At 39.5% G+C, this 24,322-nt stretch overlaps 1 protein-coding gene across 2 annotated transcripts in view; it reads left to right on the forward strand.

The window, feature by feature from the left end:
* The window catches only part of calcr (calcitonin receptor), a 34,159-nt gene extending 10,902 nt beyond the window's left edge, over nt 1-23,257 (forward strand). Inside the window, exons 2-22 of one of the 2 annotated variants that reach the window (XM_086013714.1) lie at nt 6,682-6,746; nt 8,273-8,414; nt 8,776-8,877; nt 9,377-9,462; nt 9,569-9,704; nt 9,781-9,891; nt 10,013-10,125; nt 10,638-10,710; nt 10,802-10,912; nt 11,543-11,655; nt 12,693-12,852; nt 12,938-13,051; nt 13,128-13,240; nt 14,152-14,243; nt 16,137-16,263; nt 18,324-18,477; nt 19,194-19,254; nt 19,388-19,454; nt 19,589-19,807; nt 20,786-20,827; nt 22,255-23,257. In XM_086013714.1, the coding sequence (XP_085869840.1) occupies nt 6,699-6,746; nt 8,273-8,414; nt 8,776-8,877; nt 9,377-9,462; nt 9,569-9,704; nt 9,781-9,891; nt 10,013-10,125; nt 10,638-10,710; nt 10,802-10,912; nt 11,543-11,655; nt 12,693-12,852; nt 12,938-13,051; nt 13,128-13,240; nt 14,152-14,243; nt 16,137-16,263; nt 18,324-18,477; nt 19,194-19,254; nt 19,388-19,454; nt 19,589-19,807; nt 20,786-20,827; nt 22,255-22,473 (2,403 nt within the window). In that variant the 5' untranslated portion in view covers nt 6,682-6,698 and the 3' untranslated portion in view covers nt 22,474-23,257. The remainder of the gene's footprint in view (nt 1-6,681; nt 6,747-8,272; nt 8,415-8,775; nt 8,878-9,376; nt 9,463-9,568; nt 9,705-9,780; nt 9,892-10,012; nt 10,126-10,637; nt 10,711-10,801; nt 10,913-11,542; nt 11,656-12,692; nt 12,853-12,937; nt 13,052-13,127; nt 13,241-14,151; nt 14,244-16,136; nt 16,264-18,323; nt 18,478-19,193; nt 19,255-19,387; nt 19,455-19,588; nt 19,808-20,785; nt 20,828-22,254) is intronic. The other variant, XM_086013715.1, reaches the window with a different exon arrangement.
* Nucleotides 23,258-24,322: the final 1,065 nt, after the last annotated feature.

The following is a 24,322-nucleotide window of genomic DNA, read 5'->3' on the forward strand; positions in this document are numbered from 1 at the left end:
GGTATGGGGAGGCGTTACATGAGTTGTACCACCAGGGGGGAACAAACAGTAGACACACAGCAAGCTTACGGTAAAAGATTTGGAGACTGAGCTACTATTTCCTCCCACGTGGCTCGATTTGTTTGCTCTATTCCAGTGTACAGAACTATGGACCCCCCCCCCCCCCCCCCCTTGAGTGCCCATCATGCTCTATGCGGATAAGCCTTTTCTCACCGCTAGTTTTCAATTGCCTTGTTTAAGTTGAAGATTGAGTAGAAGGATTTGGGTGGACGTCTGCCTTTAGGGACTCTGATCTCCCCCTGCGGGATTCATTTTGTGCCTGTATGTCGTCCTTGAGGCAGTGGAGCTTCTCTTTTATCTCAGTCTTGTACAATAAATCTCTTCACTGCCAATACTCCCATGTTACACCTGTGCGACATTTCCCTTCAATACGGTTTGAAGTGCTGGGATTTCATCCGTTTTATTACTGATTGGTGGAAAGATTGGAAAAGAAACACCTTTATTTGTGCCCAAGTGAGAACGACTCAAGTTGCGACAACAGAGTGTTTGTGTTCATTTATGATTTGGGACAACTCTTTTCATGCCAGCATATGTAAAGGCATTTTATGGTCTTATAAGGCTCAACCATCACTATTTTTGAGTAATACTCTGTTTACATGTGTGACTTTCATTTTGTTATGGTGACTATTCAAGTAACGACTTTCCTCAGGCTTCCGATTTGCTAGCACGGCGTTGCAGTTAGCTGACATAACGCCACCCGTTGCTTTGACAAGAGCTTGACAGGCACAGAATGCATTTTCCTTTTCTATTTTTAATCCCCGAAGTGGGTAATGTGTTTTGATGCCAACATGTACTGAAAACAGAGAGAAATTAGATTTTGCCACGATAGATGTCAAATGTCAAATTTGACACATGCATGGTTTTTAATCTACTTGTGATACATGAGGGGAATACATATCAGTGGTGGCCTCGCAGATGAGCAATTAGGGGAGGGTCAAGTGGACATTGGTGAGAAGGAAGGTGGTCTGAAAACTAATGCCTTTGTTTTGACATAATGTACTTCCTTTTCCTACTATGACACACTTAGCTGGAAATAAATGTCAATGTCAGGAAGTGAGCCTCTCCTGTATTAGAAATTTTTTTTGTTTACTGGTATCAGGGTGAGGTAGCTGCAAAGTGTCCTGACGCTGACATGCTGCTTCATTCTAGGGTGAATAAAGTTTGCGAATGCATATGAGATGCATTTTACTGATTTACAAAATAAAAGGTACAAATCCGTCCCACGTTTCTTATGAACATTTGTTGAGCCTAAAAATTAACAAGTGGCCTCTATCAAGGAAATATAGTCAGGATGCAGCTGTGCATTATTAGAAAAAGAAGGTGCTCTAGATTGTGTATTGTCATCCAAATCTATCAGCAGTCCTCCCTTCAAATGTGTCTCTTCTACTCACACCATCTCAGTGGCCTCAGGATTTGCTGACATTAGCACTAATTAATTGCAATTACGCCAATTCTGCATTTCCTTTTTTTCTGCTGCAGTTTGCACAGCAAACAAGACAAAACATCTGATTCAGATATGTTGCACTTTTGAAAGTAACACACACCATCTCTGTAACCCAAAACGGAGCATAAAGACAATTTCGACACACTTTACTAAACACTTCCAATAAAATGTATTGTATTGCACACAAATGCAAGGTTAAAACGCCACACTTGTCAGGTGGGTGTGATGTTTATAATTTTTTTTAGTGGCCTTTGGAGCAATGACAACTGCCTCGCAACAGGTACTCTACTGTCAAGCAAAAAATAAAAAAAAGATAATTACATGTTATGTATTTAAAACACTCACTTTGCTTTGCACACCTAACTTAATGCTAACAAACTCAATCTAGACAACACTTCTGTAAACTCTCGTTTCTTTTTTTTTGCGGGTAAAGCCCACAAGAGCAAAAATTAAAATATTTAGTTGAATTGCACAATGACATTTTTTTAATCAAAGACTGTTGTTTTGAAATTTTGAGTTCATCCGATTATTTATTTAGTTATTTATTACAGTGTTGCCATCGGTAGACGAATTGGAATTACTAAATTATTTGTTCACAAACAGCTTCCTCCTCATTTGTTTGCATGGTTGATGGCCCATCACTTTTGAAATAGGTTGGTTGGCACTTGTTGGTAGTGTGATCTAACTTATAGTAAGTTTACTCAGCAGATTGGGAGTTTACTGTCCATTTGAAAACAAGATGATGCAGGCTGATGAAACCCTTTCGGCAGTTTACGTGTGGTACAGTACCTCTGCCTTGTTATTGTGACTCAGCCGAAGCACTCAGTCATATGCAATTTCCAACTGTCACCATCTAAAATTCCTCAGCTTCTTCCACCTGGCCAATAAATTCCTCATGAAGTTTTGACAGATGATTATTTACAATATCTTTCAACAGACTGCTCCATGACACTAGTCATTGTTTTTAACCCAAAAAAAGCAAAATGGGGAAAAGACACACATTTGCCTGCCTTTTGATGCACTGTATCAGACTGACGGATGAATTCAGAAAAGGGCACAACACCAGCATGGACATTTTACTAATGGATCTGAATGAGGTCTCAGAAGTTAATCATAAGAATGTTTCTGTACTACATCCATGTCGTTGCCGCTAATCTCTTTAAAAAATCCAACTGCTCTGTCAGTCTTTACTTTTATTTTTTCAACAGAGGTATAAATCAAGTGTTTACTTAGCCACCAAAGAGAGTCCTTTTATCACAGGAGGCTCATTTTGAGCATCTGGAACACAAAAGCGTACAATGCTCTTCTGCTTCACAGCTTGCAACCACTCTTTCCTGCTCACCAGAGAATAAACGACAGGCTTCGAGAATGCTCAAATGCTGGAAGAAAATGTTTTCCTGTAGAGTGCCCAAAAGCAAGATAATAAATAAAGCATGAGCAGTAGCTTTTAATTCCAAGTGCCATGGGAACTAGTGATCTCCTGGGAAAGGTATTAAAAACTACATTTCTGCCTCTTGTTATGCTGGAGGAGATGACAGTCCCATAAACGCATGCAGAAACTGGTACGGTCTCATGTTTGTTGTTTATTCCTCACTGCGTTGTACTCCCTGGAAATAATCCTTCACTGGTCATTTTAACTATTTGATCTCACACTGAATATAGAATGTAATAAATGTCTGCTGAGCAAAGAAAACAAGGTCAACTGAGCATTTGTCGTCAAATAAATATGTAAATAGCGGGTTTCACACAATCCAATTGACTCTAATAGAACATTTACAAATTGAGCTTGACACTCTGCGGCGCTCTTCAGTCGATACAGCGTGAAGGTCCGCCTATAACACGCAAGTCGTACGACACGCACTGGGTGACAACCACAATCTGTCAATGTTCATTCACTCATCAAACTAATCCGAGCGCTCTTCAATTGTACTCCATCGCAGCCTGGAAAAGTGATGTCACATGACCTTATCCAGAGTGACGGGGCAGTGATGGTGACACAAGAAAGCCGGGGTTGTGAGACCCCGCTGCAGTGCTCCCGCGTCAGAAACACAAATGGGCTGTCACGGTGCATGTCAGTGCACACTATACCGCGAGTAGAAATCAAATGCATCAGTGACTCTGTCTGCTTTGGTCAGCGTAATGAAAGAGCCGGAACAGAAAAAGATATGAAAATGTATTGATGCATCTTTGAAGTGTATTGGTGCTCTAGAGATGAAAATGAAATGGGCGGGATGACACTCCAAGCAGCATGTTAGAAACGCCTCTTTACATCTAGACGAAGTGCTTCGCTTGTGTCAAATTGACTTTTTGATCCAGTTCTTCTATTTTGTTATCTCATAGTAGATTGTGTAGATGTGCCTAGAAAAGTGTCCGTTTACAGAATGATTAAACCAGGACTTATGAATTGATGTACCAGGTTACAATATAATTCATCACATAACTGTAGCAGTCCGCCACTTTGGTCGGGGGACAAGGCAGTCAGTACACATCCCCCCCCCAAAAAAAACATTGGGTTGCTTTCCGAACCCAATCACTGGATTTAGAGCAGATTGGATAACTAACGGTTGGGTTAATTGTATTTACCCATCAGACTGGGTTGAAGATAGGATTTGGGCTGGCTGAAGAGCTGAAGCTAGTCGCCATTCTGGAGTTTTGTTGTTTCTAAAGTTGGAGTAGGTTTAATGTAGCATCCTTAATGTTGGTAGATCGGGTTTCAAGATTGGGAGTATAACTATTATTGTTTTTAACCACAGCTATACGGATAACCTGGTAACCGATTTCTTAGCAGCTTTAAGAAATCTGACCCACCATACTGGGTCAAATCCTTATAATATCCATCCATCCATCTTCTGTTTTTTATTGTTATTAAAGTTAGTTTTTATTTAGTTTTGTAATTATTTTTGTTAGTTTATAAAAGTAAGATGTATATTCATTTATTCATTGCATGACCTCACATTTTTTCATGCATACTGCGCTAGGGATAAGGTGTTCTGGGGTCAGTGTTTAAGACATATGGAATAGAGAAAAGAGTAATGTGGTGGGACAGTCCATTGCAGAGGACCATTTTGGCTAAACTGTCACATGCCCAGCCTAATCAATTATAGATGGGCCGAGAGTGAGTCATTGCAGAAATGTTCCCGGATTCTTAAATCCTAACTGCTACATTTCTTCAATCCTCAAAAGATCAATGCTATCAAATTAGCCGAATCTGCTACTTTACCGGGAATTCTAATACAACCTTCATGGAGTAAACAATGACCGGACAGGCAGACGGCACAATGGTCTTCGACGTCATGTCTGATTACATCAAAGCACTCTCTTTGTCATTCTCAGTTAAATCTCCCGCTTTCCTAACAAATGCCTGGACTCAATCTCGAGTTTTAAGTTGTCTTTAATGCATCATGGATACATGGTCCGATGAGGGGTCTGCCTTGTGAGTCATCTTTCTATTCACATCCAACCCATAATGATCACACAACGTATTGGAATATTTACTTTGCATATGAACAATTCAAGTCGAGAAATTCATTTACGTAAGATGGTGGGGAAAATATTTCACGGTAATACATGTCACAGCTACAATATTCTTGGCAAGAGGATACTATTTTGTCTGGTCAAAACAACAACACAAAAAGATTCATAGAGATTGGGTAACAGAGATTCTCCTATCCAGACATATTGAGCTGTCTTTAGCATCCATCACTGAGCTTACCAGCGCTCTCTACATCTCTCAAGTGTTAAATTGCCCTTGAAGTAAAAACAGACACCTCGATGCTTGGGTATGAATTGTTTTCTACGTCTGATGATTGGTTCTCTGACAATTATCCATGCACCCATTGTCTTTCGTTTATCCGGATCCAGACCAGAACTCAACCTCTAGTATCACCAAGCTGAACACTGAGGCATTCCGAGGGCAGCTGAGAGACAAAGTGCCTTCAGCATGTTCTAGGTTACGCCAGGGTCTCCTCCCAGTTTCCCGGTAACTCGCCAGGAGGAATGCATAAAAGGTGCCTGAACCACCTTTGCTGGCTTCCGTATCAACTTGTCTCTCAGGGTGAAAACACAATTCAGACCTTGTGCTCACAGTCACTAACTGACTTGTGACTTGAGGTGAGAGCAGGGATGTAGATTCGCCGGTAAAAATCTGAGCTTCGCCTTTGGGCTCAGCTTTTACCAATTAGGCTTTCAGTCGCACGCTCTTATTCATGCTTCTCTCAACCTCAGGCAGAACTTCACCCACCCACGTTTGTAGCTCAAATAGAAGAAAAGAAGCGTTGATTTGTCCATCAGCTCTAAGTGACAACTTTAATTAGCAAAGACAGAATTGTAATGCTTTCTTTGTGAGTTTATTTGATATCTGAGGAAATTATAAAAAAGGGATTAGAAAGTTCTTTCGTCTGCGATCAGAGATTTCCTCTCTGGACTTCTCTGTAAATAAGGCTCCACTTGACTTAATACAATATTTTTTTATAAGAAATCTGCTCAGAAAAGAGATTTTCACCTAACTTACCCGCCAAGGGCAAACCCTTTCATATTTGGGGACAGGGAATGGAACATTTTTAAGAAACTCTTTTGGGCATGGACCTTGGCGGAGGTCTTTTCTTTGTCATACTAAGGTATTTATTATGAATGAGAGGCTTCCATCCAAAAACATTCTTGGTAGTGGCATTTTCACAGTGACTTGCAGGAGTTGTCCATGCTGAACAGGCTGCTTAGTGGGTCGCCACGGACAACCTTGATAACCTCCCTGATCGTCTTAACTGTTCCCCCAACAGTTGACCGATGGGTTTCCTGTAGTGAATCTGTGTGACACGGAGAAAGTGACCAGAATGTGAATTCCAGCCGCTTAAACCGTCAGATCTGCTGAAGCCCAGCATCAGATGATTTACTAGTACTAACAACGTGCCTCTGTCTGCGCTACCTCCATTTGTTCTACATTTAACTATGGCTGTGTTTTCCCCCCCTACTCATAGATACGCTTCGTCTCTGTCTCGCACACACCTGCAGGCCTTCGACTCCACTGCTTTGCATTTCAGATTAATGATTCCCAGCTACACTATTCTCCTGAGAGGCCATAATCCTGATCCGAAACAACATTATGTTTGCTCAATCAGTCACTTTCACGGTTCACAAGCCGGTTGATGAACTTTGCAATTGTCTTTCTTGTCCTGTTACAGACATCGGAGGGGAAGATATGAAATTAGCTGTTTGCTGCCCTTGGAGCCTTTGCTGTCTTTTAGTGGTAAGTTTAAGTAAGTCTATGAAGAAAATGTCTTAGTATGGAATTCAATTTTCATTAGACATGTAATACGTTGTGGTCGAGTGACTTTTTCTCAGCAAAAATCTCATAATTGATATTCACTCAACCCTAATATTTGATCATTATCCAGTAGATTAAAACAGGTTCGGAAACAAGAGTGCATGTGTGGTTTGTAAATGGTCACCATTTTCAACTTTGACAAAATATAGAACTAATAGGTCATTTCATGGTATTTACATCTCGCATTGTCTAAGTTGACACCAAACTACTAATTGTTTTTTCTTTTCTATTGAAGCACAAGGTCACATCTCATTTCAAGAATGCTGCCAATTTTAAATTTTAAACGGGTATATGAAAATATTTCAACAAAAGAAGGCAGTGGGATTATGTAACATGCTGTGTGTGTGTCTGTCTTTCCAGAAGAGCAGAATATTTGGTTCACACTTGAATGAGGTTGCAAGTTTTAAGTAAAGGGCACCCATCCAGAATTGTTCTGTCATCTGCATTAGTTTAAATTTACTTCTATATTATCATTATTAGGGTTACAATAACCAATAAAAAGGTTGGAGTGGAATCTTTTCTTGGTAATTAATGCAGAAATATTATAGATATAAAGTGGGGAGTGGAAGGGGGATGCCGGTTAATCTATAATTCATCCTTTTGAAAATGAACTACCGGTAAACTTTATATGAAACGTTTATTACTGTATATTAAGTCTTATTGTCTTTATTTCACTGGTAAAACGAGTCCTTGGTACTTTTCCTTCAGTTGATCTTGGTGGTGGCCTGGTGGTCGTATGTATGACGTCATTTACTTCAATGATTGGAGTGACATCATATGTACGGCTGCTAAACTGCTACATGGGACGTCAGCGCACAGTGACAGCTTTGCTCAACGCTCGCAAGAATCGGCATTCAAGCACCACATGTGGTCGTCCGATGAGAAAAGCCACCCCAAAGACAATGAAGCTGTGCGTCTCTATTGTGATAAGGGATGCGGGGACTGGCTGGCAAAGTCTTAAAATTTCTGAACTATATAAGAGAAAGGAAATGCTTGGGATTAGTCCTTTAAGAAGCTTTTTTTTCCCCAGATTGAAGTTCGCAAGATAAGTCATAACAAAATGGATTTTTTCCCTTCAGTGAGCTCCATTATCAAAATCAGTATTTCACCCTGCAGGCTTTTTCATCTTTTGCTACCTCCAAATGCAAACAATACAGGCCAAGATAAGAACCCTTTGAAGCAAAGTGGTTTCTTTGGCAAACATATTTGAAGGAATATCATAAATGGTGAATGATGAAAGTTTCAAAGCGGAGAAATCCTTCAATCAGCTTTGAAACATCCCATTTGAATTTTTAGATTACACAACAGACATCTCATTATCATAGAGGTGTGAAATTGACACATTTAGATAACATCATAACTATTATCATTTACATATCGGCATGGATCCCATGAGGACATGCTTTCTTTCTGCTTGCTCTCACTAATCCTTCATATCATCCCTACAGTGCATGGTGTCAGCTGGCACCGTGTCCTTTCCAGAATCATCACTCGAGCCGAGAATGAGCAAAGAGAGATGGGAAGAGGCAAGACAAAGTCAATACAGATGTCTCAATATGTCCAACAAAGACAGTCAGCAAAACAGAAGAGGTGAGAGGCCCAAATTGACTGCTACATCAGGCTGGGGATCCAGCACCTGTGTCAAACTCAAGACCAAGACCCGCACCTCAAATTGTCATTAACTTCTGTCCAACATCTGTTACTTTTCATAAAATCAATAGTAACTAAATGCTATGTAATGTGATACGGTAATTATTAGGGTTCCACTAGATATTTGGCTACGATGTGACCTGTGCAGTTTGACACCGCAGCTTTAGATTGTCACTAAGGGTCTTTTCCACCATTCAAATGGCACTAGCGAGGGTCCTCTATGCTGTCATGAATTGAGTGAATGCTTTGGTCATAGACATCTGCCAAAGTCAAGTCCTAAAATTGTTGTTTCTCTCTTCAGTGGGTACCTTCTGTGGAAAAATGTGGGATGGCCTTTTGTGCTGGGAAGAAACACCAGCCGGTACATCTATAACACAGAGATGCCCCAGCCACAATCCTGCCGGTAAGATTTCTCACATTGGTTCAAAAAACAGCAATTCATCCGATTGAGCTCAATTTTCGACCAAGCAGCACATATTATTTGTTTCTAAGAGTAGCCAAAGGCCGGTGGCTGATCTGTAAACCAACTTTAGGCATGCTTCAGTTGGGGTGGCAACTGCAGTGGTAAAGGTTGAAGTTGGACACACTGCAGTCAATAGGTTGGGTGATAAATCATCATTCAGGGAATAGAGTGGAAAGAACAAAAGATGCCTTTCATCAAACACGTGCAGTAATCTGTCTTTTCGTCATTGCACCTCCTGAGTTATATTAGTAACGCTTGGTACAAATGTGACTTCAGAATTGTGGAACATTGTTCATGTACAATTGATAAGCTGTCAGAGAAAATGGAACTTTAGGCAACTTTGGAGAATCTCTTCATAATTTTGGAGATGAGACTTTTTTTGTTCATAAAAGCTTGATGACCTCAGTAATCATCCATTTTTGTTTGTATCAATTTGCAGGAAACGTGACTAAATATTGTGACCGATGGGGTAAATGGGTCCAAAAAGGATCCACTTGCCAAGAAGCCTCAAAGGACATAACCGAGGTGTTTGCACACAAGTTTTTTTGCGTTCAAGGCACTGAAAGAAGCAACCACTGTCATCCTGTGAGAACACGGTCTTGGCTAAGTCTTATTTTCTCTGTGCATGCAGGACATTTACAATGGTTTCATGGACGTTAAAGATGAACCAACTATAGAAAATACTAGAAATATAGAGACGAAAATACTTGAGAACAAAGAAAAATGCCTCAAGAAAATGAAACAACATTCACCTCATCATAAAACAGGTAATGTATTTGTAGTGTATGTCAAACAACTATGTCTCTATAGTTGAATTCTGACTTCAGTGTTCCAATGTGACAGGATTGTTCTGTAGTCATATTTGGGATGGTTGGCTTTGCTGGGATGACACCCCGGCGCGAACCTATGCCACGCAGAACTGTCCTGATTATTTTCTCAACTTTGAACCCTCAGGTGAGCACTCGACTTTGCATTTTAAGTCTTCATACTCATGTGTTGGACACAAACGTCAATGTTACGCGGATACGAAATACAATATCTTGTGCTGAAAGTTGGGAAAATTTTACATCTTAAGGAAAGGCAGGTAAATACTGCGGAGAGGGCGGCGAGTGGTTTCGCCATCCAGAGAGCGACAGATTTTGGACCAACTACACCCTCTGCACCAGCAACTATGGGAAGACGACAAGGGTGATGTCTTGCTCGTTTTATACTGTACATTCATTGAAGGTCACCTCTACTAACGCAAAACCAAGGTGTCACGGCACAATGTGCGAGGACAGGACACAGTTATAAAACCCCTTAAATGAGCGCAAGATGCAGTAGTAGGTCAAGTTCCATTTGGATTCCAAGCACGTAACAGACATACAAAACTATTGTAGGGCAAATGCATTTTCCTTTTCACTCCACAATAAATAAAAGAGTAAGGTCTAGTTATTTGAGGAAAGACAATGTCTCCAGCCATCACAGTTGGATGAAGAAATTGATTTTTATGATGTTTTTTTTTTTGTTCATTGTTTGAGTTTGACCTCAGGTTTCCTGTCAGAGACTACAATGTTAAGTCTAAGTGCACTTGCTTTTACAGTATCTGCAGTTTTCTCGGGAGCTATTGATTCATCAGTCTTTGTAAATGAACAAAAATAGCTCCAAACAAATTCATCTTACTTTTTGAAAGATGCATACTTTTATTTTTGATCAAACAGAAGCAGAAGCTGCTTGAGCGTGAACACAAATGCCTTCTGAAAATGAGCCAAGACCCCGCCTTTAATGAATCAGGTAACAAGCTGATGAAGTGTCACGATTTAATGTTCTGTTTGTTATCATGTCTGTAGCACAAACAGCACGTTTGTTTTTGTTGTTGCTGCAGGGCTGTACTGCAGTCGGAACTGGGACGGCTGGCTGTGCTGGGACGATACTGCAGCAGGAACCTACGCCACCCAAATTTGCCCAGATTACTTTTCGTATCCACAACCCACAGGTTAGCAATATGTTTTTCTTTTGCACTGGCATTTTTTAAATATACAATTACAAACCCCTGATTCCAAGTCCTCGTAATGTGTAATTGAGGGTGACAGGGAAACGTTATTTTATTTTTTTTTTTTAATTTCCTGAAGTCAAGAAACAGATCCAAGCAGGTTCGAAAAGGTGGAGGAAAGTGACCGGTGTGTTATGTGACAGAAGATTCCCTGCTAGGATAAGGGGAACATTTATAAGACAGAGGGTGGGAGTCCATAGCACTGAAGAGATGAAAGGAGGCAGACCTGCAGGTGGAGATGAAGAGGCTCTCTTTAGGATTGACCAGGGAGGATAAGATTAGAAATGAACTCATCAGACTAACAGGCAAGGTTAGATATCTTGGAGACAAAGTCACAGAGACTAGATTTTGATGGTTTGAAAACGATCAGAGGAGAGAAAGTGTGTACCGGTATATTGGTTGAAGGATGAGAAATAAAGCACACACACGGGGGTTAATCCTTTGATTGTCCAAACTGTGGACTTGCAAGCTTTGCCCAATGCTGAAATTGAGCCTTTAGTGGCATACAGTATCTTAATTTAGGGTTTCAGTACGTGGTGTGACATGTTTAATGCATTGCTGCGCTCTCTTTAGAAAAGGCGTCCAAGTACTGTGGAGAAGATGGGCAATGGTATCGCCACCCAGAGTCTAATATCACATGGACCAACTTCACACTCTGTGCCATCGACATTCAGGAAAAGCTGGAGGTGATTTAGGAATAGGATAATTAGTGTACTTACTATCAAAGTTTATTTGTAACTGAGACTGTCAGGGCATTAAATCGATTGCGACTGGACTGTTCTTGTTGTCTTAGAAGACACTTTGACTCTCATCCGAGCAGGCTTCATCAGGTCACGCAACAGGCTCGATAGGACAGCTCTGGAAACCCAACTATTTATCCCGTTAGATAGAGGCGCACTCAAAATTTCAAATGGCTTCACTCTTTTGGGATGCAGTCATTAAGATGCATTGAAGAGAGCGTCTGCCAACCAACAACAGTCATTTAGGTGGAATTAGAGTCGCTAATTTTCCATTCTGTTGTTGGTTGTGGAGGCAAAAGTGGCTGTTTGTTTGTTATTTGTTAGAGGCTTAATCATTGAATCTCTCTGGAAGCGACGAAAGGATGGCATCGTATGTGGGAGCTAGGTGGTGTCGTTAGCACTCTCGCCTCTCTCGAGATGGTTTCTCAACCTTAATGTAGATTGCCTCTCTCGCTCATCTTTCAAACAATCTGTCTTCTCTGCCCAGAATATTTACTGTGCTGTATGTCCTCAAATAGTTCACTCTCTCTTTGAGGGACAGGTAGATAGCTGAGTCAGGACCTAATGCGGTAGCCCGTCTATGTTATGACATGCTCCTGCTCAGTGGTTGTTTGGTTTCCCCAGTACATATTTCAGTCCATTCCTCACTGCAATTGACAGCATAGAACAGATTGTTTTCTGAGTAGTGGGTATCCAGTCTTTGGGGTGAACCAGCCTCTGTCTCAGAATGCTAGCAGGTTTGAAATGTATCAGAATATTTTGTTGGTTACAAGATCTGTAATATAGTCTACAGGATGACAATCGAAAAAGAGCTTCTAAGACAATCTGAACAGATCGATCGATTTAATGCCCTGAGAATGACGAATAAAATGATCCGGATGAACGAGAATATTGACGAGCATAACTGAGGTTGTTAATACTGATTGGACAAATGTAGCCTTTGTGTATACATGCAGTATGTGTGATCCTGACTGACCATGCAGGGGGCAAGTGCGCAGCTCTCAGGGGACACGGAGCAAGACTTTGCAGACAAGACCACAGTGGTGGACCCAGAGGAGCAGGATCTTGAGAAGATTAAAATCCTTGACAGCCAGTATAAATGCTTTGAGAAAATGAAACGCGATCCTCCTTATAACAAATCGAGTAATGACCTCATTCCTCTTCACATCGGTAACATATGAATAATCCTAGGTCAAGTTATTTTTTTTTAACACTCTTTTTGGCGCAGCAGGAGTGTACTGCAGTCGCAACTGGGATGGCTGGTTGTGCTGGGGGGATACGCCGGCAGGAACCTACACCTCCCAAAACTGCCCCAATTATTTTGTTGACTTTGACCCAACAGGTAAGCAGCATGCCAGTATCAGTAATTGTAATAGTCACTTTGTATGGAAAATATATATATTTTTTTATATGTGCAGAAAAGGCAACCAAGTACTGCGGGGATGATGGGCAGTGGTTTCGCCACCCTGACACCAACAGAACCTGGTCAAACTATACCCTCTGCAATGAAAATACTAAAGCAAAGTTGAAGGTAACGCTGATAATGTGAACCGTTAGCAAAGACTGTTTAATAATATTTTAGTAACTTAAATTGCACTTTGGTTTTTGTATTTCAGTCTTAAACTGAAAGATATTTAACAACTTTGTTACTTTATCAGGTATTTGCACTTTTAGTCTTCATTTTTCTAACGACCGATCGGCACTTCTTGCTACTGCTTTGTCAAAATCGACTCAATCATTTTTTTAAACCTCAGTGGATTACGGCAATGTAAGAAAGCTTTAAGGTAAAGTCAACAGTGGTTAAGATCGTGATCGATTGGGTAAGCTCTCGGGGAAAGCATAGAGAAACAGCAACCACGGAGCATTTCAACAATGATGCAAAAGATTCAAAAAAACAAAAATATTTCCCATCCAGGGCCTTATTTATGAGAATTTGTTGACGTTGTCGGCTACAAGAATGACTTGTGGTGAATGTGTTGTGTTTTCTGGCAGGATAAAAACCCAAAGGTTTCAACATACCAAAATTATCTAATCTGGTACTTTTTACCGGTACTTACTTGACAACTGTAGCAAAACTATGGCAACGTGTTGTTTTGATAGCTAAAGTACATTTCAGAGTCTGTACTTTTTTACTTAAGTACAACATTTGAATCGGTACTACTGTACTGTGTGTGAGCACTTTTCCACCTCTCAGTTGTAACTTGCAAAAATGATGTCTCAGTCAGACCTCCATATTTTAAAATAATATACTGTAACACGTTTGACATTGAAATAAAAAGGGCCCTTCATATCACTTGATTTAGTGTGACCTTCATTTTCATTTACATTTAACACAATTGGCTTGTTTGAAAATGACGACCAAAAACAGAGTGATTTGCATTTTTGGGAACATTTTTCAGTGCCGTAACATGAAATCCTATTTGTTTATGTGTTTGTTTCCAGTCAGCGTACATCCTCTTTTATATGGCTATTGTTGGTCATGCCATATCTATAGCCTCCCTGCTCATCTCTTTGACCATCTTCTTCTACTTCAGGTACTGTGACATTCCCGACCTCCCTCCAATATCACATCTGTTTTAGAAATGTACCGGCAGCTGTGGCACCATCGAGACACAGTTTGTCATAATGCTGATGTGATGAGATGACAATGAATGGGAGCTTTGACCTCAAATGCTCGCTTGCCGCTTTTCCTCGCAAGGATGCGACGTGTTTTGTCGCCAGTGTCTTTTATATTCACCTGCTTCCAACTAGATTGTGTTGATGTTTCACAGAAGAGGTTAGTTAGTAAGTGTTCATTTTAGCCGACCCAAATCACATGCCGCTTTACTGACTGTACTTAATTTTATTTAGCTACTTAATTTAATGGCAACTGGGGTTCCTTTTGTTGTTCAATAATACATAACAGCTCTCCATTGGCCCTGCTATTATTGAACTCTGCACTTGTAAACCGTTTGCTGCCATTTTAAAAGCAGCGGTTATGGAGTCTGGATCCTGTCCGACACCCTCAGCGTGCTGCAAAACTTTCGACGCCATCATTCATAGCTTAGCAGAAGCAGGATCACTAATCATCAGACCTGCATAGGGAAAATCAATCAACCAGACAAGTTGGATCGGGGCTTGTTTCTGCTTACTTCAGCTTTCTTCTGAGCAGAATACTTTCAAGTATTGGAGGCCTGATGGTATGTTAGAAGATCCAGATGTGAGGCTTACATGGGAATGTGGAGGGCTGAAGCTATATTCAGTTTGCAAAACAACATGTAGATCATCAGTGTCAGGCGCCTTAGGTGGAAATTTGTCACGGAGTGCACAACCACCCCTCTCTTTACATATTTCGCAAAAGTCTATATAGATATATAAGACATATACAGTAGTTACTTCAATACACTGGGGTGCACATAACTGGGACGCATACGCAACAGAAATTACTGATGTGTAATGTCACGTGTGTCACGACGCGCCTTTGCGTACTTGTACACACTAGTGCTGCAACGGATCATCTTTTATACAATACAATACAATGTTATTTATATCGCGCTATGTCAGTGTTATTTCATAACAGCAAGAGCTGTAACAAAGCACTTAGGGCGCTAACAAACCACTAGGTAACTACGCTGTCATTGTATGATACGGCACAAGTCTCCGGCGTTAGTGGCTAACAGGTGTTATCATTAACAACAAGTGCCTGGCTGGTAGTTCAACAGCTGTTGCTTGGCTTCCTTATTTTATTTATTTATTTATTTTTTAATTTTTTATATTGCGGACCTAGATTATTTTGGTCATTGGTTAAAGGAAGGTGCCTTACATTACACGTCATGGTGTTTTTCATAATGAACAAAATAAAATTAAAAATAAAACTTTGTCTTCATTTATTTTATCAAAAAAAAAAAAAACACGTATACATAAGAATGTATCCTGCGTTACGTTGCATTCTTAAATCCTAAACGGCAGTATCAAACATTAGTTGTTTTTCGTTTTTTTTTATCGGCAAAAGCGTTTTATAAAATAAATGAAGACAAAGTTCCACGTATCTTTTTTTTTTCCCTGATCCGAAAAACGATCTGATCCGTGACTCAAAATCCGTGACCGATCCGAACCGTGGCTTATGTGATCCGTTGAACCACTAGTGAGTACCAAAGACAATCTCCTTGTACTCATGGGAGTAAAAACATGTGCACCCCTGTCAACACAAACATAATATGTTTATATATTTAGGCCTGTAGGAGGCTATTTGACAAAGAATACAAAACACAGGCTCAAATTTTCACAAGGCTGTGAATTTGGATTGGTTGCAACATCTCTCAGCTTTCGCACCCCGCTTTAGGTTCAGATAAGATTTTATCACTGTAATATTATTTGCGGCAAGTGCATAATGCTGTCCTTAAATGTCATCATGTTGACATATCACTCCTAATCATTTCATCACTCAGGAGTCTGAGCTGCCAAAGGATCACGCTGCACAAGAACCTTTTCTGCTCCTACGTGCTCAATTCCGCCCTGACCATCATCTACTTAGTCGCTGTGGTCAACAATCCTCAAGTAGTTGGCCGAAACCCTGTGAGTTTCACCATATATCAAATATTGACATGCAGCACAACGAAATTTGTTTGTGCTGGAGCATTTCCACAGTACTGTTCAATAAACGAATGCCATTGTCTATTAGGAAGATTAGTTCCACCGTGGGAAATTAGGTGCAATGTGTTCATTATTCATGCTCGAAAGAAAAATGAAGCTAGAAAATCCATCCATCCATTTTCTGAACCTCGATTCCTCATTACCATCATGGATAACTGGAACTTATCAGAGCTGATTTCAGGCAAAAGGTGAGGTAAATACCGGACACGTTTCTAGGCAACCCCAAACACGGTCCATTTTGAGTCTCCAAATGAAAAAACAATATGGCATTTGAATAGGGATGTGCACACTTTTTATATTAAATGCAAATGATAAAATGTTTCTATGCTCAGGGCAACTGATGTGATAACACGGTTACAGCGCAGTTTGTCTATGTGTGGAATTTAGGGTTCTTATTTCTTGCCTGCAAAAGTTGACATTGTATAGCTGTGTGTTACTGGACTATGTCTTTTTTTTGTTTTGGAAAATCCCTGTATATTTTATGAGTTATTCAAATCTCCAAAGTCATCTTAGTACTTGATGATAAATCTGTCTTGCAGGAATGCCTCACTACTAGGACAGAACATAAATAAACCTTTTAGGAACTAATCCTGTTTGGAATGAGTAAAAGATGTTAGTCAGCTCTCAAAATCATCATCCCTATTCTTTTTTCCTCTCAACTTTCAAAATTAAAATGTAAGAAAATGGCTTTGTGTAATTTACATAACAATTAAAATCATGACCCAATACACCAAAAATAATAAAATACTTGAATGCAGATGGGAGAGGTAGGGGAGAGGAATGGAATTTTTGGCGTTGAATCTCCGGAAACGCAGCCCCAGTAGCCGGCACAGAATCTTTGGCCAGACTAAGACAAACAACATGACAGCACATGCATCTGCCTTTGATACGAAAACCTGCTGCTACAATGTCATGATATCTTTTAGTCGCAATGATTTTCGAATCAAAGTGGAAGCACTTAAAAGCACCGCAGTGGTAGGAGGCGACACGGCAGTCCAAAAACCTCTTTGCCCTTCATCAAAAGGATGGAATACGTGAAACGGGATATTAGTTTTCAAGAGGAATCGTACAAAGCAATCACTTGCACCAATTTTGAGGGACTCAGACAAGCCTATTTGCATTTACAGACGAAATATTGAAATTAGTACGCCTAATTTCTCTGCTTGTGACTTAGAATTACTGATTTGTAGCAGGCTAGCACACGTTTTCCTTCACTTGGCTATGTTTTGCTGTAAGAGATCCCTCACAATTTCCAAGCTGAAGACACGAGGAGAATAGATCTACATGATCCACCGCGGCTTGATTTGCAAAGCAGAACATTGTCCGTGGCAGCAGACAAATCTTGCTCATCTGCAATTCAAAAAGGTTCTGAAGGGAATATCTGCATTCTGTTTGGAGTCCACAGAAATGTGATTAAATGAGGAGGACATTTGTGTAAAAGGTTGGAGCATGGTGAGTAATGTTGTCCGCCTTGGACAAAAAAGCCCCCTGAGACAGGCAATTAGTTGCGGTGTCAGAAAAGCGGAATCCACCTTTACTCAAAGTAGACAGCAAAACATCCATTCATCCATTTTGTGTATCAGCTTGCTCACAGGAAGAATTACAATGCTTCTAAAAGTCATCTACTTGAAATACAGTGCATAGGAAAAGTCTACACACCCCTGTTCAAAAAACACCCTTTTTTTTGTGGCGCAAAGACATTAGACGTAGGTTGTTTTTTTTTCCCCATCAATGTGACCTATAACCTGTAAAACTCAACTGGAAAAAAAATTGAAATAAATATTTGCTTTTAAATTGAGCAAAATCTGAGTTGAACTCTCACAAATGCATGTGGAAAAATGTGGTAAGGCCTAATGAAATTAGTTTTGGCCATAAAACCCGCAAAACTTATGAGGATAAGCAGTATCGAAAAATCAATGGTTGTTTAAACTGAACTACCTGATCGAATGATTTATACGTCCCTATGTGGGCCATCTTTGCAGGTAGGCTGCAAGGTGTTGCACTTCTTCCACATGTACATGCTGGGATGCAATTATTTCTGGATGCTCTGTGAAGGAATCTACCTGCACACGCTCATCGTGGTGGCTGTGTTTGCAGAGGAGCAGCATTTGCACTGGTACTACCTCCTTGGCTGGGGTGAGTCGACCTCGGTGTGTTTCGGCAACTTCCTGTTTTGAGGTCATTTTCAAATGCTGCTCATACAAATAATAAAATTGACCAAGATGGACCTGCTCACGGCTCGAAGTGTGAGGTGGACAGCGGAACCCCCGAGGGGAAAATAACCTGATTTGGAAGGTTTTAGACAAAGTTGATCTTTTCCTTCTTTTACGCAAATCAGAAATCATATAATCAGATCATTTGTAAATAAAAGGTTCACACTGTAATTTATGCTTATCACCAACTTAAAAAGGCAAAATAATGGTTCAGACTCTAATCTGCAAAGCAAAATATTTAATTAGAAAGAAGCATTAGAATGTAATTTCTTTGCAGTTATAAAAGGTAATATGCGTTAATTATAAACCATATAAGCTTTTGTTCTAGTTTGAGGATAAGCAAAGCGAGCTTGGTCTTCTTGCTCTCTGATATTGTATTATCAAGTTGCTGTGAAACAAATAAAGATCTGGTCTGTGGTTAAAGGGGTACCAGTTGCACGAGGCAGCTGATAACCAGCAACCAGCTAGAACTGCTTTTTTCAGGGTTGCTTCATTATTTATATCGAAGGCATAAACACATGATTCCTCGACTCTATAGCGTTGATGCATGAAAAGTACTTACTGCGTACTTGGCCTTCATGACAAATAGAAGCATTTCCCTTGAGCCCTCATGTATCTGCCATCGTTTCATCCTCCAAGGTTTTCCTCTCGTGCCTGCATCCATCCATGCTGTGGCAAGAACAAAATTTTTTGATGACAAGTGAGTACGTTTGCCAAACCTGTCAACAAAAAGATACACACTTGTTTTTTGTGAGCGCATTGATGTACGCTTTGGACCTCAGACCACATTAACTGATGTATTTTATTTTATTTTTTTTTTACTCTTTCTGTAGCTGTTGGATGAGTGTGGAAACTCATCTTCTTTATGCAGTTCACGGTCCCATAGTGGCGGCTCTCCTTGTAAGTCTACGCTGTTCTATTTATAGCCATGTGTCGCAGTAGATTGTCAAAGCAATGCGTGCTGGCGTATGATGACACTATTCATTTGCATTTTGTTTCCATAAATCCTCTGTGAATGTTCCCTCCTTCCGCAGGTGAATCTCTTCTTCTTGCTCAACATCATCAGAGTGCTGGTCACCAAGCTGAGAGATACACACCGTGCCGAGTCCAACATGTACATGAAGGCTGTGAGGGCCACGCTGATCCTGGTGCCCCTCCTGGGAATACAATTTGTCATTTTTCCCTGGAGGCCGGAGAACAGGCTGGTGGGAGAGGTCTACGAGTACATCATGCACATACTCATGCACTACCAGGTATGTCGACCGCACACAGCGCAAAGGCCACGCAGCAATTAGGTTTCTGCCTCTAAATGATGATTAATTGGCAGGACAATTACTAAGCGATGTGTCTAAAGTTGTGTGAAAGTGAATTAATCTTTAAAAAAATGGAGAAAGTCAATTCACTCGCCACGTGCTTTACAGCATGTTAAGTTTGGATCCTTTTGGTGTGCTTGAAAATTGAATTTGAATGTATTCAGGGTTGATAGAAGTATTTGGAAAGTGCTCAAAATTAAGCTTCAAACAAGCGTGTCCATAATTCTGTACATGTTTCTGAATTTAAAAGGGAAGTCAACACAATTTTTTTTTTTTCAAGAATACATGTAAGCCCACTAGTTGAAACAGGGCATTCTGATCAATATTGCGTTTGTGGAATAAGTGTTAATCCACTCATTTTTAAACATCTGTGGGAGCGGCCATTTTGTCTTCTGTTGACTGAAAATGACATCACAGCTGCTCACAACGACCAATCACGGCTCAGATTCAGAAAACAAGTCAGCCGTGATTGATCCTTGTGAGCAGTTGTGATGTTATTTTCAGTTGACAGAAGACAAAATGGCCGCCCCCACAGATGGCTAAAAACGAGTGAATTTTGCTGTTTAACTTATATTCCACAAACGCAAAATTAATCAGAATGCCGTGTTTCAACAAGTGGGCTATATTCTTGCTGGGAACATATTCTTGAAAAAAATATGTGTGGGTTGACTTCTACTTAAACTTACGAAACTGAACTGAATTACTGTATATATTCCATGTGCATAATAGCATGAGACCATTCAAATGCTTTGGTATATGCACATCATGCATTCCTGTAAACTTAATTTACCACAGTTATAAGGTGGTGGAGAAACATTTAATTGATTATGAAAGTTTTGAGATATAAATTTAATTAGAAAAACCCATCATATTTTAACTTGTGCTATTAAATATTTAACAATTGCTTTTGTTTTGCAGGGTTTACTGGTGGCAACCATATTTTGCTTCTTCAATGGCGAGGTGAGCGATATTCGTCTCTTGCTGTGTTCATAGAGCAGAGCAAGACTTCCATTAATGCACCCTCTTATCTTTTTCTCTGTTTGACCACGCCAGTACACAGTATGGGGAAATTCCAGTTGTTATCTTGCCAAATCAGCCTTAACCACAAGTGTGGCCATAAACTAGTTCATACAGGTGATAATCTTTCAGTGAGGAAGTGCTTGCTTGACACATTTAGGAGGTTGAGATCATTTTATGTAGAGCCTAAATGAGCAAGACGAGATCGGTCTAACAAAAAATGAGTTTTAAAAAAAAATGTTCCCGTACAAAAATTGTTATGCGGCGTACACAATTTGAAATGATCAAAAAACGTACAAAATACGGGGAAAACGAATAAATTGACAGGTACGTTGTTCACAAGTTGATTAACTGAATAGACTAGATTTATCCATCAAACCTGAGCACAAGGTGGTAATGACGTCTGCAGCGTCTCATTGTACAACAGCTGCTTTCAAGTTCAAGGTCTTAGTGTAAAAGCTAAATGTGGTGAAGGCTTACAGAAGTCACATGAGAGTTTGAACCTGAAATGGACAAGTTGTAAGAAATATTGGTAAATATTCAATGTAGAGAACGATGCAGGGAAGAGGTGCAGATTTGAGTACTCAGCATGTGTAATTAATCACAGTGGCTGTGCTCTTGTCTGAAATGAGGTCGGGTTCTCATCTTCTCTAATGTCACAAACAGCTCGTGCGAACGATGTTTGAAAGATTCGTTTTTAGAAGGTCGACCTTAAATGAGGGTGATCTAACACACTAACTGTCACGATGGAATCAAAATGTTTGTTTGCTTTAACCGACCAACTGCGGCCCCTTAATCAGGACTTGGACTTCTGGAGTTTTGTTCCATTCAGCCCCCCCGCCCTTTTTTTTTTTTTGAATATTTTTTTTTTTTTTAATTTCAAGGCCAAACTGCCTAACCAGCATTACGTACACAATGGCGCCTTTGTGGTGCGAGGTCAGTGAGACGAACAACATTCACGCTGTCTTTGTGATGCCAAGCGCAATGCTCTACATGGACGTTCTCGTCACTCTCTTGGCTCATAACGACAATTAGTTTTGTCATTTTATTGAATTAGACCATTTTTGCACCAGTGTGTTCAGGCATCGTCAGAAATGACAGCAATAGGATGGTCTCACATACAGTGTACGATAATGAACATTTTCAATAAATGTATTATTATTATTATTATTATCATTATTTCTCATGAAGAAAAGTTAGAATTGAAACAAACCAAAAGCAGTATAAGGATTGTGTTCAGCTTTAGAGGGCTCACTGCTGAATCTAATTGTTTTGCATGTGACCATCTGGTGGTGGTCAAAATTAAACTAACAAACTTTACAGGTATGTTGCGTCCATGTAGTTCAAATCGACTGCGTGCTTGTGCGCAGGTACAAGCCGCTCTGAAGAGACAGTGGATGCAGTACAAGACCGAGTGGGGTCAAAGACGAAAGGACCACTGTTCCATGCGCTCCACGTCGTACACGGCCACCTCCATTACAGAGGTCCCTCCCTTTTTGTACCATCAAGACGGCAACAGCGAACACTTGAACGGGCGCCACACGGACGACTCTGAACTGGTGGCGCTGAAAGTGGGCGAGATCCCCTGAGCAGTTCACGGAAGAAACAACAGAGCAACAGTGTATCGTTTTGACAACAAACGCTACATGGTTAGTGTTGAATGTGAGACTAGCTTGTTCAGCCCACCGGCCGTAATGTGGACGAGGGGTTCAAAGAGCGACAGGGAAGGAGAGGGAGTCACTTCTATCACTTTATTGCAGCTGCTTAGTGACAACGCCTTGTAAGACTTTTGACGTGTCAAAAGGAGACGGAAATAACTGTGATGACAATGTAATCTGTTAGCGAGGATGTGATGATATTGGTGTGATCGTGATGATCATCAACAGCAAGTGAGCAACACAATCCTTTTTAATCTCACCTACTACATAAAAAGGGTATAGAATGCTGGTCATAAACTAGATGTGGAGATTCTGTGTACGAATGAGCGCAGATGTGGTACCCTACCACACACACAAACACACACACACACATGCAGTGGATATAACGAAAACATCTACAGACCTCTTTTGAAATGCCAGTTTTTTGTGATATTAAAAAATGAGACTAAGTTAAATCTATTCAAAACCTTTCCCATCATTGTGACCTATGACTTGCATAATTCTTTTTTTTTATTTTTATTCTGGGAGGACATGTAAAAATAAGCCACTGAGATAATTTGGTTGCACAACTGTGCACAGCTTCTTAACTAGGGATATGGCTGTATTTTGAATTAGCCAATCACATTCAAACTCAAGTAAAGGGGGAGTCCGCACACACTTGCCACCATTTACAGTTCCTCTGATTAACCCAAAATAAAGTTTAGCTGTTCTGGTATGCTTTTCCTCACATTTCTTTGTCAGAATTCTCTCAAACACATGTGGGGAAATGTGTTTTGGTCCGATGAAACCAAGGTTACACTTTTGGCCATAATTCCAAAAGGTGCAAACACTGTTACCATACCTGCAATGAAGCAAGGTGGTGGAACTGGCATCTCCGTCAAGGTGGAGGGAATTATAAGTAGTCCCAAATAGAGACCAGTGTTGGCACAAAACTTTCAGTTGCCAGCTAGAAATAAAAAATAACATATCTCAGTTGTGTATTTATTTTCATTTATCTAAAACATAAAAAAAAAAAACCTAGTTGTACAGAAGTAAAAAAAAAAAAAAAAAGTCTTGAAATTTAGACAGGGGGTTAAATAATATATATACACTATACATATACATATACATATATATACATATACATATATATATATACACACATATACAAATACATATATATATATTTATATATATAAACATATATATATATATATCTACATATATACATATACATATATATCTACATATATATACATACATATATATATATATACATACATATATATATATATCTACATATATATATATATATATATCTACATATATATATATATATATCTACATATATATATATATATATCTACATATATATATATATATATATATATATATATATACATATATATATACATATATCTACATATATATCTACATATATATATATATATATATATACATATATATATACATATATATATATATATATACATATATCTACATATATATATATCTACATATATATATATATACATATATATATATATATCTACATATATATATATATATATATATATATATATATATATATATATATACACACACACACATATATATACATACATATAATTTGCAATTGGTATATAGTAAACGTCTGTTGAGTATTTTAAAAGAAATGTATTTGATTGTGTTGTTTCAAAAACACCAAACTCCAGCGGGTCCACCAGACCCATCAACACTGGCTGAGTAACAAATACGAACACCATACAAGGGTAAAGTTTAATTTACATGTAGTATATAA

The sequence above is a fragment of the Filicampus tigris genome, chromosome 18 (genome assembly GCF_054856515.1).
Source record: "Filicampus tigris isolate MCC_2025a chromosome 18, RoL_Ftig_1.0, whole genome shotgun sequence".
Lineage (NCBI taxonomy): Eukaryota > Metazoa > Chordata > Actinopteri > Syngnathiformes > Syngnathidae > Filicampus > Filicampus tigris.